The following is a 13,404-nucleotide window of genomic DNA, read 5'->3' as shown; positions in this document are numbered from 1 at the left end:
GGTTTTGGTTATTTCCCTTCTTCAACACAGCTGATTCATGATCAGCTCATCAGCAAGCTCTGCAGAAGCCTGGTAACGAGCCTGTTAATTGGAATCAGCTGGACTTCGAGTAGGGAAATCTATCAAACCTGCAGGAGTCCGGCCCTCGAGGACTGCAGTTTGCCACCCCTGGTCCAAATGGTTCAAGAACAGCTTTAAATTTACTTTTGACGCACCTCTTTTAGGCGTTTTGGGCAAAAACAGCAGGAACAGACCCTTTCAGCTGATGTCACTGCTTAGCTCCCGCGGTGCCTCCAGGGGGTCAAACATCCCATAACAAATGAATGTAGAGAGCTTGATTTTCGGCCAGCGTTTTTGTTCAAAGGTGGGAAATATGTCAAGCGTAACAAAAACTTCCCGAGTAGGACACCACATTACTGCGAATCTTTGAAACCAGTCATTTGTAGCCGCTAGCTACAAAAAAAAAAAATGGAGTTTGTTGGGGGGTAAAGTGGAAGTGGAAGGTATGTTGTTTTTGGTTGCAACAGTATGTCGATTACTACTTTCAGAGTGTAAATTGTCATTTATTAAAACGTTTGTGTCGTCTTGCTGTATATCGAAGTGTTCGAGCTATCTTAGCTTGCTAGCTGCTAACAAACAGACCGCACGTCGTTTATTACACATTCCTCAACAGAAATCAAGCCCGAGGTAGTGTTAATTTTAATAATCGAGTTAAATCGTTAACTTTTTGTTCAAAATGACTTGAATACTTATGCAAAAAAAAGTGTGATTGTGTCACTAAAGATAATATGGCTCATTAATCACGCCTTTTTTTTTTGTTTTGTTTTTTTAAAGGCATTGTCTAACAGTTTCACTCTGGAAAAGGCACTTTTTAAATACAGGATTTAAACAATCAAACTACTTCTCAATTTACAGATCAGGGCTTGTCTTCATGTCTGTTGGCAGTGTTGCCGGTAAAGCGTTACTAAGTAACGCGTTACTAAAAAAAAAATTTGCTTTCCAAAGTAACTAGTAGTCTAATGCGTTACTTTATTCTACAAAGTAGTCTGATTAAAGTTACTGTCCAGAGATTCAATGCGTTACTCCACATTTTCATGAAGAAGGCAAAATATCTCATTGTTGTAACAGTCACAAACAACTGCCGCTAACTACGAAGATGAGGCGGAAGTCATTGATCACCACGCTGAATTCAGCCATGGTCTGGTCGTGAATGGTTTGCACATTCAAAACAAAAGTGATGATACTTTTACGACTAGTTTTATTAACCAACAGGCACACAACGCAACAAAAAAGTGTACATTATGGACCATAAAAGTGGTAAAAAAAAATAATTTATTTCCATCCTCAACTGTTCCGTGAAGCATTATGGGATGAGGTCGTCTCCGCCCTCTCGCCAGGGGGAGTGACGTCAGACAAGTCACGTTTTCACTGAAAACGTTTACAGAGAGCTAGCAAAATAGCGCTCAGAGACGCATCATTCCCCGGATGTTGTAAACATAATGCAAAGACGTTACGCACCTTTTATGGGGGGGAGCCTACTGTCAACGCCGTGCTCGCGACACGGCGCGCGCGCGCACAACGAGTGACAACATGCAACTGGAGACAGTTTGCAGAAGCTGGTGCTGTACATCTTGGTATTTCCCATGGCTATCGAGTCCTCTCGGTGCACTTGTATGTCCCGGGCCGGCGTTGGTACTGCGCGCGAGCCAAAAAGAATAACTCCCGTGACGATCCAATGCATGGATTCAAACGACACAGGTATGTCCCACAGCCAACACACCAGCTATGCTAAAAGCACACTGCAAGTATCTCATTTCTCAGTTTGTGGCTCCCTGTCAATGTCTACAACTAGCATGAGCAGCAGATAGGAGAACTGAGACGTGCCCGCGATTACGTCATCAAACTCAAAATGAACGACAGCCCAAAAAAACCTAACACAAACAGTAGTGATTCTGTGGTCATCATCGTGTCTCCGATTAAAAAAACAAAAAGATGTCATACATTAACCAAAAATGAATGTGATGGCAAAATAAAAACAAAAATTGTTAAAAACAAAAATTGTTGATTAAAAAGGGAAATTAACTTTTGGAAATATTTTTGCATATATTAAGTGATTAAAATGTGTTTGATAGATTTATTGTTCCATAAAGTGGCTTCATATTTCTTTTGGCTGGACGGTAGGTTTATTTCATGTCTTAAATTTATGTTTCTGAAATACTTCACAATGTGCACATATTCTGTTTAATTGTGTTGGTGTCTGTCTAAAGGTTAAATATTTATATTTAACATTAAATTATCAACCTTTTGTTTTCCTGATCCCTTGAAAAAAACAAAAAACAAAAAAACAATTATAACTGTCAATAACTACTAATAAATATTTAAACTGATACATTTTTCAGTCATATCGCCCAGCCCTTTCTTGCGGTATATTTAAATAATTGATTCAAAATATAAAAATATAGAAGACATATTTGTTGTTGTTCTTTAACACATTTGTAGATACTGTAAAAATTTGTGGTGTTTTAAGATTGTTTACAAGCAACAAATGTCACTAAGTTTTGAATATTGAAATGAATCATATCGAATCGAAAATTGTATCGTTCCCAAACTTAATCTAACCGTATCGAACCGTTCTGTTCTGAAAGATAATCGTTTTTCAATCAAATCGCAACCTGTGTATCGAGATACATATCGAATCGGCCTCATTTCAGAGATTCCCACCGCTAGTTTTCAGCATGCACGAGTTGACTCAAGTGTACACACTGGAATAGCGGAACAAACGATAGAGGAATTAAGGGGATTTTCATTTTCAACCTGGATAGATTTTTTGTTTCATAAAAAGTGTTTACGTTACAAGAAGTCAAGAGAGACTGCCTATTTTGTTTTTCATTTAAAAAAACACCTTAATTTTCATGTTAAAAATGCACATTCAATAAAGTATTTGGAACTCCGTTTCGACCGCATTATTTTTATGTTGAGATGGTGTTATCAGCAGCTGCTGAAAGTAACTAAAAAAGTAACTTTTAAACTAACTTACTTTTAAAATCAAGTAATCAGTAACGCAATTTAGTTACTTTTAAAACCAAGTAATCAGTAAAGTAACTAAGTTACTTTTTAAAGCTAACTGTGGCAACACTGTCTGTTGGTGAGTTTGTCCTAAACCCCCCCCCCCGCCTGTATTTTACCATTTTGTGTTTGTTTTGTAAACAGCGGGACGTTTCTGTGGGAAGACAGTATTTACAACCCTCCAGCCAATCGCAGAGCGGCGGGGTGGCGTGTCGCAAGCGGGGCTGGGCGAACGTGTCAGCTGCGTGACGTTACTCCCGCGGAAATTTGAAAGCACGCACGGATTTTTTTTTTTTTTTTGACTCACTCACTCACAGAAGCTTCCGTGTGTGAATGAGTGAGCGTGTGTGAATGAGTGAGCTTTTTCCGCATCTAAAGACATCAACGCTTCTGGTAAAGCAGTCGATGAGGGGTTGTAAACCAAATTAAAGACCCTCCTAAGATAAAAAAAAAAAAAGAATGTCTATCACGAATGAACCCCGTTTGTTCCGTGGATATTATAGAGGGTCGGACCTTTTCCAAGCGCCTGGCCAATAATTTGGACAGCAATTTAAAATCAACGTTTAACAAGCTAATAGGGCGATACGACCTACATAACTTAGGGTCCTTACCTTTCTTTAAAAGCAACGAGATACAAGCTTGATTCAAAGTTTGGGGGAGTGAACCTAAATCAAAAGACTCTATAAACATATCTAATAAATGTGGAGCCAGCTGTTTCCAAAAAGTTTTATAAAAACTGACCGGAAAACCATCTGGTCCTGGGCTTCTGCCACTCTGCAATGATCTTACTGCTGCCTCCAGTTCAGCCATTGTAATTGGCTGCTCCAACTCCTCGGCTATAGTTTGATCTAGGGTTGGCTTATCAATTTTCTCAAAAAAAGAGGTATGTGAGCAAAAGAGAACAGTTAGAAGAATACAATTGTTTATAGAATTCCATCAGTGTTTTGTTAATTTCCAATGGGTTCGATGTCACCCCTGAGTCCGTTTCAATTTGAGGGATCAGCAGAGATGCAGATATCTGACGTAGCCGATGGGCCAACAATTTACTTGTTCTGTCTCCCTGTTCATAAAAGTTGGATCTTGAACAGAGAAAAAGTTCAGTTGTCTGCTGTGAAATAAGATCATATTCGGCTTGCAAAGATATTCGTTCCTTAAAGGTATCTGGGTCTTTCGAAACAGCATATAAGAAGTCTAAAAGCGCAATACGCTGCGTCAACCGGCTCATTCATCACGTGGGCCTCGATTTTACAATCCGAGGTTAATATTATGACCATCTGTATATGAAAAAGAGAAAAACTACCTGATATAAAAAGATCTGAGCATATCCTTGTACTTTTAGTGGGTGCAAAGCAGTTGTAGTTTTGCTCACAGTTTTGCTTGCGCAAGCCATCGTGCTCGTCTTTCACTACTCACTGTCTTCCGTCTGGTTTAGAATCGCTGCCGGCAGCCGAAAGAATGATCTCATCTCTGTTTGAGCATCCGTCGGCCGTGCACAACTTCACCATAACATTGGTTGCTGATTTATCAAATGTTTGACTTATTTTCTAGCTCACACTGATTGTTTTCTAATTCACTCGCATTGACGCCCTGACCCCCACCGCTTGAGGCACACTTCAACGTGACGTCACGCTGGAAGGGTCTATAATTGACTTTTTTTCTTTACTCTGCTCTTTTATGCTCTGCTGTCTATCATCCACCAGATGCCATGGGAGGATGTGAAGAGAGAGATGGTGAACGAGAAAGGCTTGTCAGAGGAGGCTGCGGATCTGATTGGGGAATATGTCAGTATGCAGGGTAAGACTACAATCGTATGAGGCGACACATAAGACTTGCCGGTTACATGTTTTGTTTGCTGCAAAATACAGTGCTCAATACAAGTTTGCTGAAGAAGAGAAGCAGTTTGATTTTCACTAAATGGACATGACCATTAAAAATACAGAGGAGTCTAGATTGAGAAGACAAGAAGCATATTTACTAGGGATGTAGCAATGCATCGAAAATCAATTTAAAATAGACTTACACAGCTTTAAAATACCGTATTTTCACGACCATAACGCATACTGTATTAAAGGGCTGGGATTAAAATATCGATCGTTTCCCCACCAAACCGACCCCCCCGGAATGAATTTGCGTGCCTTCTCGCGTCACGAGAGCAATGTAAATAGCAGTTCAAATCAACATTGCGGGAAGCACTTAAATCAGCGCCAGCCAGCATGAAGGCAGATGTTTGGAAGTTTTTCAGTTTTAAGGAACAAGACATTGGCAAAGAACTTGACAAGAGCAAAACAGTGTGCAAGGTGAGCTACACGGAAGTGAACGTAGTGATGGGATTTTCGGCTCTTTTCGGTGAGCCGGTTCATTTGGATCGGCTCAATGAAAAGAGTCGGCTCATTTTGGCTCTCAAACGGCTCTCTTAACTTTAGCTTTTCTTTTAAATATTTACGACAAATTTACCATACATTTTCATAAATGACTTGGTGAACTAAATACTGCACTCTACTGACTGCAAATAGCAACAATTATCAAGCAAAGAAAATGATTATTTTTTTTTTTTACATTTTATTGAACTAATTAATAGGCTCCATACAATAAACAAGAAACAAAATTAAAACTTCAACCAACAACAATCAAAATAATCAAATAACAAAAATAGTGAGTAGTAATTTAACTGCAACAGCAGCAGCGAACCCGATCCAGGATAAAAGACCTTGCTTTATTTTAAATTTGCATTAAAAAAGAACTAAAACTAAACTAAATATCAACTTGGACGGGCTGATTCGGCTCCTTCTCTCATCTGACTTTAACCAATTAAAATGTCTCCAAATGTTACTGGGTTTTCGGCTCATCTTGTACAAACCACGTTTGTGTGTCGTCCTTTCCTCTCCTGTTTTCTCCTCCTCCTGTCTCTCTCTGTCTGCGGCTGTGCATGTGGTCCCCCCTCCCCCTCTGAGCACGACAGCTGAGACACTGCTAAACCTTGCTTCAGAAGAGAGAGAGAGAGACAGAGAGAGAGAGACAGAGACAGAGACAGAGCCACTTCAAAGAACTTCTCCTCTTCGTACCGGCTCGTTCGCGACCGACACATCACTAGTTAGCAACAGTCTTCTCTGTGGTGTGTCAAAATCATGGGACGTTTTTCACTTTACGTGGATTTTAAGAGGAAGCTGTTTTTGTTTGTTTAGGTGGAATGGACTTAGCAGAGCGTCTCCTTCAGGACGAGAAAATGTCTCGAAGCAAGCAAGCTTGTGCAGGTCTATCAGACATAAAACTGCTCTTCAGCTACTTGCAACTTTTTCAGGTTACAGACAAGGTATAAAATACTACTCGCTATGACTTGTATTTCATATTGAAGTCTTTGTTGCTGCTCTAATGTTGATATGTTGTCATCTCCAGGTGGTGTTTGACCTCAGTTTAGCTCGAGGACTCGACTATTATACAGGAGTTATATATGAAGCTGTGCTGTCTCAGGCAGCTGTGGAGTCCCTTTCCACTGAAGTTCAAAATGTTTCCCCTTCTGATGAGTGTGTTAATGTGGGCAGTGTTGCTGGAGGTGGTCGCTATGATGGCTTGGTTGGCATGTTTGACCCCAATGGTAAGAAAGTGCCATGTGTGGGTGTCAGCATCGGCATTGAGAGAATCTTCTCCTTCATGGAACAAAAAGCCGAGGTATGTATGGGGTAGGTTTCTGAGCTGTAATTTTGTGGCTTGCATTTTTTATTTCCAAATGCAGTTTTAGTTAAAAATATAGGCCTGTCACGATAATTACTATATCGACATATCGTTCGATGAGGAAAAAAATTGATAATTTTTTTTCCAGACTCAATAAAAAAAGCACACAATAGGAAATAGGGATGTCCAAACATCACGATACGATAATTATCACGATATTGTGGGGGTTTGGCGATATTTAAAAAAGATCACAATATTGTAAAAAAAAAAACAAAACAAAAAAAAAAAAAACCTCATACTAAAAAAAGCAATATATTGAGGCACTTACTTGCTAATGCAAGCACACATTGATCGATTCACAAGCAAATTAGGTTCCCCTTCATCTGACAATTAGCATAATTTTAAACATAGAAGGCCAAAACATCCCTAATGAAAATTAAATTGCACTAATAAACTACCCACTAGAGGGTGCTAGAACTGCACAAATGGAAATCAACATGACTTTTTTTTTTTTTTTTTTTTTTTAACAGTAACAGATGTGTTCCTTTTAAATATTGTGAACATGACAGCGACGATATTGTGGTAGTTTTAATCATGATATCACAATATTGTTCTTATCACTACATCTCTACTAGGAATGAAGTGGCTTTTGAATAAACGGTTTGGTTCAACTGTTCATTTCGGTTTGCATGTGTCATCGATTCCAAGGCCCATGCAGCACTTTATCTCCTTTATTTTTTTTGGTGAGGCGCAGCAGTGGGGCGAAGTAGCATTAATGCTAACGGCTATCTCTACGGCGCTGTTTTTGTATGACATTGCTTGTATGAATATTTTCTACACCTGCCAAAAACTTAAACAGACTGACGATTTGGCAACAGATACCCGTGAACATATTTCCCATGATCATTCTTTCACTTTAAACCTATCTGCAGACAAGAGAGACAATAAATACAAGCTGCCTTGAAAAAAAAAATCAATTTTTCAAAGAGCCATTCCAGCCTTATACAGCAGGTGAAAAAGTTGAGCCTGGGGCGAAAGTGGTACCGGTAAAAGAATCGGGGCCACGATGATCCGGTTTGTGGGGTCAATTGGCTGACCCGTCAACGTGATCAGCATAGATAGTTACCTCTGCTTGGTTAAAATGTGCATGTTTTGTGAAAAAAAATCAATAAATAAAAGAGGAAAAAAAATTCAACTTGTTCAATTAATGCAATAAAAAGGACAATGCAACAGGAAATTGATCAATGTTTACGAGAAAGAACAGAGTTGAGGAGGCAAATGCAAATACAGTTTGGAGAACTTTGAAACGGAATTATGTATTTATTTTTGCTCATAGTGATGAAGCATCAGTGGCATTTAAAAAAAAAAAAAAAAAAAAGACGATTCATTGTGATAGATTCAGGGCAAATGTGTCGTCTGGAATTTATTAGGGCCCGAGCAGCGACCGCTGCGAGGTCCCTATTGTTTTTGTAAAAATTATTAGGGCCCGAGCAGCGACCGCTGCGAGGTCCCTATTGTTTTTGTAACAATTATTATTATTATTATTATTATTAGGGCCCGAGCAGCGACCGCTGCGAGGTCCCTATTGTTTTTCGTTAGAATTATTATTATTATTATTATTATTATTAGGGCCCGAGCAGCGACTGCTGCGAGGTCCCTATTGTTTTTGTAAAAATTATTATTAGTATTATTAGGGCCCGAGCAACGACCGCTGCGAGGTCCCTATTGTTTTTGTAAAAATTATTATTATTATTATTATTAGGGCCCGAGCAGCGACCGCTGCGAGGTCCCTCTTGTTTTTGTAAGAATTATTATTATTATTATTATTCTCCGTAAACGATCGCATTTTTGAGGGCCTAAACATTTACGAAAACTCACCAAACTTTGCAGTCTCTTCGGGCCCGGCGAAAAATTTGATATTATGTAGTTGTCATAAAAACGCGACTCTATAGCGCCCCCTAGCGTAGAAAAATAAAAACCAATCCCGGCCCGTTTGACCTAGAGCTACGAAAATTGGTAGGCACGTGTAGCACCCCGAGACGCACAAAAAAGTTATTGGAAGCCATTTCCTAAAATGTACAGGAAGTGAGCTATGAATTTTTGAAGGTCCAATTTTGGCCCATTTTGGCCCATTCACTGTTGTCAGACTTTTTCCCCCTATGTTAATATTTTTCAGCCAGTTGACTTCAAACTTGCCATGTATCATCTCAAGACCTGAGACAACAACTGGGAAAAATATCTTGACTTTTTGAAATACTATATGACGGGGCGGGGCATCAAATATTGCCTTTAAAATTTAATTTGTCCAGAAAGACAAAATGCTGAATAACTCCCATGTACAAGCTCCAAAAAATCTCAAATTTCTCATGCAACTTAATAGTCACGGCCTGAAAACATCTATATGATAAAGTTCTGTTATATATATAGCGCCACCTAGTGGTGACAATAAATGTCATACTGTACGTTTTTAGCTACTGTGCCAAGCTCTTTGAAGGGATCCAGGTGAAAAATGGTCAGAAAAGCCTTAAGATGTTGATCATGCCCCACACCGAATATTGTAACTTTTTGCCAACGGGCGTGGCCGCTACGGTGCCGCAAAGTCTGGTAATTTTTCGTGGCAATAAAAGCTGCTTTAACTTGACCCAGATGATCCTATCTTCTCAAAATTTCACACATTTGATGAGGGTCCAGCCCTTAACACATCTACGAACTTATATTTCATCTTACTGAAAGCGCCACCTACTGGCAATTTTTTTTCTTACGATTTTTCTTCAATGTTTTTCTCCAACCACATTAACTGCAACTTCCTCATATTTGCTCAGATGAGGGTTTCGGCCTTCATGATGTCACAACATGAAGTTGGTGAGTTTTCGCGAATCGCTGTGGGCGTGGCTAAGCGCTGTTCGTCAAGAAAACTACACCAATTTTGAGGGCCGAAACATGCACAGAAACTCATGAAACTTGGCGCACACATCTAGCCTGGCAAAATGAGCAATATTTTATCGTGTATTGTGCTATTTTTACAAAAATGACTCAATAGCGTCCCCTAGAAATTTTTAACGAAGCAGCCCCGATTGTACGTTTAAGCAAGATCTTTGGAAATTTTTAGGTGTTTGAGGGAGCCCAAGACCTACAAAAAAGTCTCTTGGAACTATATGCTAAAATGAACAGGAAGTGAGCTACAAATTTTGGATTGTCCCATTTTTGACGATTTTAGCAAATTTACAGGGGTCATACTTTTGCCCACTTCTCCGACACGTTTCATCCGACTGACTTCAGACTTGACCTCGGCCATGTCAAGACCTGAGCCAACGACAGGGGAAAAAATCTTGACTTTTTGAAATACTATATGATGAGGGCGGGGCATCAAAATTTGGTTTCGCAATGAAAAATAATATGCTTAATAACTCCCCGGTACATGCTCCAAAAAATCCCAAACTTGACATGTATGTTTATAGTCAATGCCTGAAGCTATCTCTATGACAACATTCAGTTATATATGCAGCGCCACCTAGCCCTTGAGGCATGAAAAAAAAATACCCCACTTACGGTATTATTACAAAAAATTTAAACTCATTCTAAGTGTGATAACTAAGTCATTTGTGAATATTCTTTTACTTTCCACCACTCAAAATGTTCACATATTTTTGTTATTTAGTTTTATGTATTTTTGATAGCCTCTATGGACATTAAAAGCAACTTTGTGCAATGAGTACGAGCGATATTGTGTGTGTATATATACTTTTACGAAAAATACCAATCAGGGCAACTCATTGCCTAAAACTAAAAAAAAGACGCTGATTTTTGCAGATCTTAACAATCACCAAAACCCATTGAGCTTGACACACTCATCACACCTCGCAAAAAAAATACAAATCCACATGTAATGGTGTATCATGCCATTTTCAAAGAAATTCTGCTTCCAATGTGCAAGTACCCCAACGTGCAAGTACCCCATCGTGGCCCGGGCTGCGAGGGCCCTTTATAGCTGCTCGCAGCTCTAGTTAGGGCCCGAGCAGCGACCGCTGCGAGGTCCCTATTGTTTTTGTAAAAATTATTATTATTATTATTATTATTATTAGGGCCCAAGCAGCGACCGCTGCGAGGTCCCTATTGTTTTTGTAAAAATTATTATTATTATTATTAGGGCCCGAGCAGCGACCGCTGCGAGGTCCCTCTTGTTTTTCTAAGAATTATTATTATTCTTCTTCTCCGTAAACGATCGCATTTTTGAGGACCTAAACATTTACGAAAACTCACCAAACCTTGCAATCTCTTCGGGCCCGGCGAAAAATGTGATATTATGAAGTTGTCATAACAACGAGACTCAATAGCGCCACCTAGCGTAGAGAAATAAAAACCAATCCCGGCGCGTTTGACCGAGAGCTACGAAAATTGGCAGGCACGTGTAGCACCCCGAGACGCAAAAAAAAGTCAGTGGCAGCCATTTCCTAAAATTTACAGGGAGTGAGCTATGAATTTTTGAATGTCCAATTTTGGCCCATTTTGGCACATTCACTGTGGTCATGCTTTTTCCCCCTTTGCAAACATTTTTCATCCAATTGACTTCAAACTTGGCATTTATCATCTCAAGACCTGAGAGAACAACTGGGCAAAACATCTTGCCTTTTTGAAATACTATATGACGGGGGCGGGGCATCAAATATTGCCTTTAAAATTTCATTTGTCCAGAAAGAGCAAATGCTTAATAACTCCCATGTTCAAGCTCCAAAAATCTCAAACTTCTCAGGCAACGTAATAGTCACGGCCTGAAAACATCTATATGATAAAATTCAGTTATACATATAGCGCCACCTAGTGGTTACAATAAATGTCATACTTTACGTTTTTAGCTACTGTGCTGAGCTTGTTGAAGGGATCCATTTGAAAATTGGTCAAAAAAGCCTTAAGATGTTGATCATGCCCCACACCGAATATTGTAACTTTTCGCCAAAGGGCGTGGCCGCTACGGTGCCGCAAAGTCTGGTAATTTTTCGTGGCAATAAAAGCTGCTTTAACTTGACCCAGATGATCCTATCTTCTCAAAATTTCACACATTTGATGAGAGTCCAGCCCTTAAGACATCTACGTACTTATATTTCATCTTACTGATAGCGCCACCTACTGGCCATTTTTATTTCTTACGATTTTTCTTCAATGTTTTTCTCCAACCCCATTAACTGCACCTACCTCATATTTGCTCAGATGAGGGTTTCGGTCTTCATGATGTCACAATACGAAGTTTGTGAGTTTTCGCGAATCGCTGTGGGCGTGGCTAAGCGCTGTTCGCCAAGAAAACAACACCAATTTTGAGGGCCTAAACTGGCACAAAAACTCCTGAAACTTGGCACACACATCTGGCCTGGTAAAATGAGCAATATGTTATTGTTGATTGTGCTATTTTTACAAAAATGACTCAATAGCGCCCCCTCGAAATCTTTAACGAAGCAGCCCCGGTTGTACGTTTAAGCAAGAACGACGAATATTTTTAGGTGTATGAGGGAGCCCAAGACCTACAAAAAAGTCTCTTGTACCCATATGCTAAAATGAAGAGGAAGTGAGCTACGAATTTTTGAATGTCCCATTTTTGACGATTTTTGCACATTCACAGGGGGCAGACTTTTGCCCACTTCTCCTACACGTTTCATCCGACTGAGTTAAGACTTGGCCTGGACCATGTCAAGACCTGAACCAACGACAGGGGGGAAAATTTTGACTTTTCGAAATACTATATGATGAGGGCGGGGCATCAAAATGTGTGTTTCGCAATGAAAAAGGATATGCTTGATAACTCCCCGGTACATGCTCCAAAAAATCCCAAACTTGACATGTATGTTTATCGTCAAGGCCTGAAGTTATCTCTATGACAACATTCAGTTATATATGCAGCGCCACCTAGCCCTTGAGGCATGAAAAAAAAATACCCCACATACGGTATTTTGTACAAAAAATGTAAACTCATTCTAAGTGTGATAACTAAGTCATTTATGAATATTCTTTTAGTTTCCACCACTCAAAATGTTCACTGGCATCAGACTTATCCAAACATATATATATTTTTATTTATTTTTGATAGCCTCTATGGACATTAAAAGCAATATCGTGAATGAAGGATATGCTTAATAACTCCACGGTACATGCTCCAAAAAAAAATCCCACACTTGACATGTATGCTTATAATCAAGGCCTGAAGGTATCTCTTTGACAACATTCAGTTATAAATACAGCGCCACCTAGCCCTTGAGGCTTATATATAAAAAAAATAAAATACCCCACATACGGTATTTTGTACAAAAAATGTACACCCATTCTAAGTGTGATAACTAAGTCATTTATGAATATTCTTTTAGTTTCCACCACTCAAATTGTTCATTGGCTTCACACCGATCCAAACGTATGTACGTTTCCATTTTGTTTTATTCATTTTTGATTGCCCCTTTGGACAATAAAAGTAACATTGTGCAATGAGTACAACGAGCGATGATGTGTATATACACTTTTACAAAAAAATACCAATCAGGGCAACTCAATGCCTAAAAATAAAAAAGGACGCTGATTTTTGCAGGTCTTAACAATCACCAAAACCCGTTGAGCTTGACACACACACTGGCAAAAAAATATTCTACATGTAAACGTTTATTATGCCATTTTCAAAGAAATTTTGCTTCC

General features: G+C 39.3%; 1 protein-coding gene across 3 annotated transcripts in view; it reads left to right on the top strand.

The window, feature by feature from the left end:
- Positions 1 to 13,404, top strand: part of LOC144011554 (histidine--tRNA ligase, cytoplasmic-like) — a 29,289-nt gene that overhangs the window by 1,365 nt on the left and 14,520 nt on the right. The window contains exons 1-4 of one of the 3 annotated variants that reach the window (XM_077511676.1): positions 208 to 364; positions 4,767 to 4,860; positions 6,249 to 6,376; positions 6,460 to 6,732. In XM_077511676.1, coding sequence (XP_077367802.1) covers positions 320 to 364; positions 4,767 to 4,860; positions 6,249 to 6,376; positions 6,460 to 6,732 — 540 coding nt within the window. In that variant the 5' untranslated portion in view covers positions 208 to 319. Of the gene's footprint in view, positions 1 to 207; positions 365 to 1,602; positions 1,759 to 4,766; positions 4,861 to 6,248; positions 6,377 to 6,459; positions 6,733 to 13,404 lie in introns of those variants that run through there. The other 2 variants (XM_077511677.1, XM_077511675.1) reach the window with 2 other exon arrangements.

The sequence above is a fragment of the Festucalex cinctus genome, unplaced genomic scaffold, assembly GCF_051991245.1.
Source record: "Festucalex cinctus isolate MCC-2025b unplaced genomic scaffold, RoL_Fcin_1.0 HiC_scaffold_290, whole genome shotgun sequence".
Classification (NCBI taxonomy): domain Eukaryota; kingdom Metazoa; phylum Chordata; class Actinopteri; order Syngnathiformes; family Syngnathidae; genus Festucalex; species Festucalex cinctus.
The sequence above is the reverse complement of the archived record's forward strand: the minus strand, read 5'-3'. Positions and strand labels throughout refer to the sequence as shown.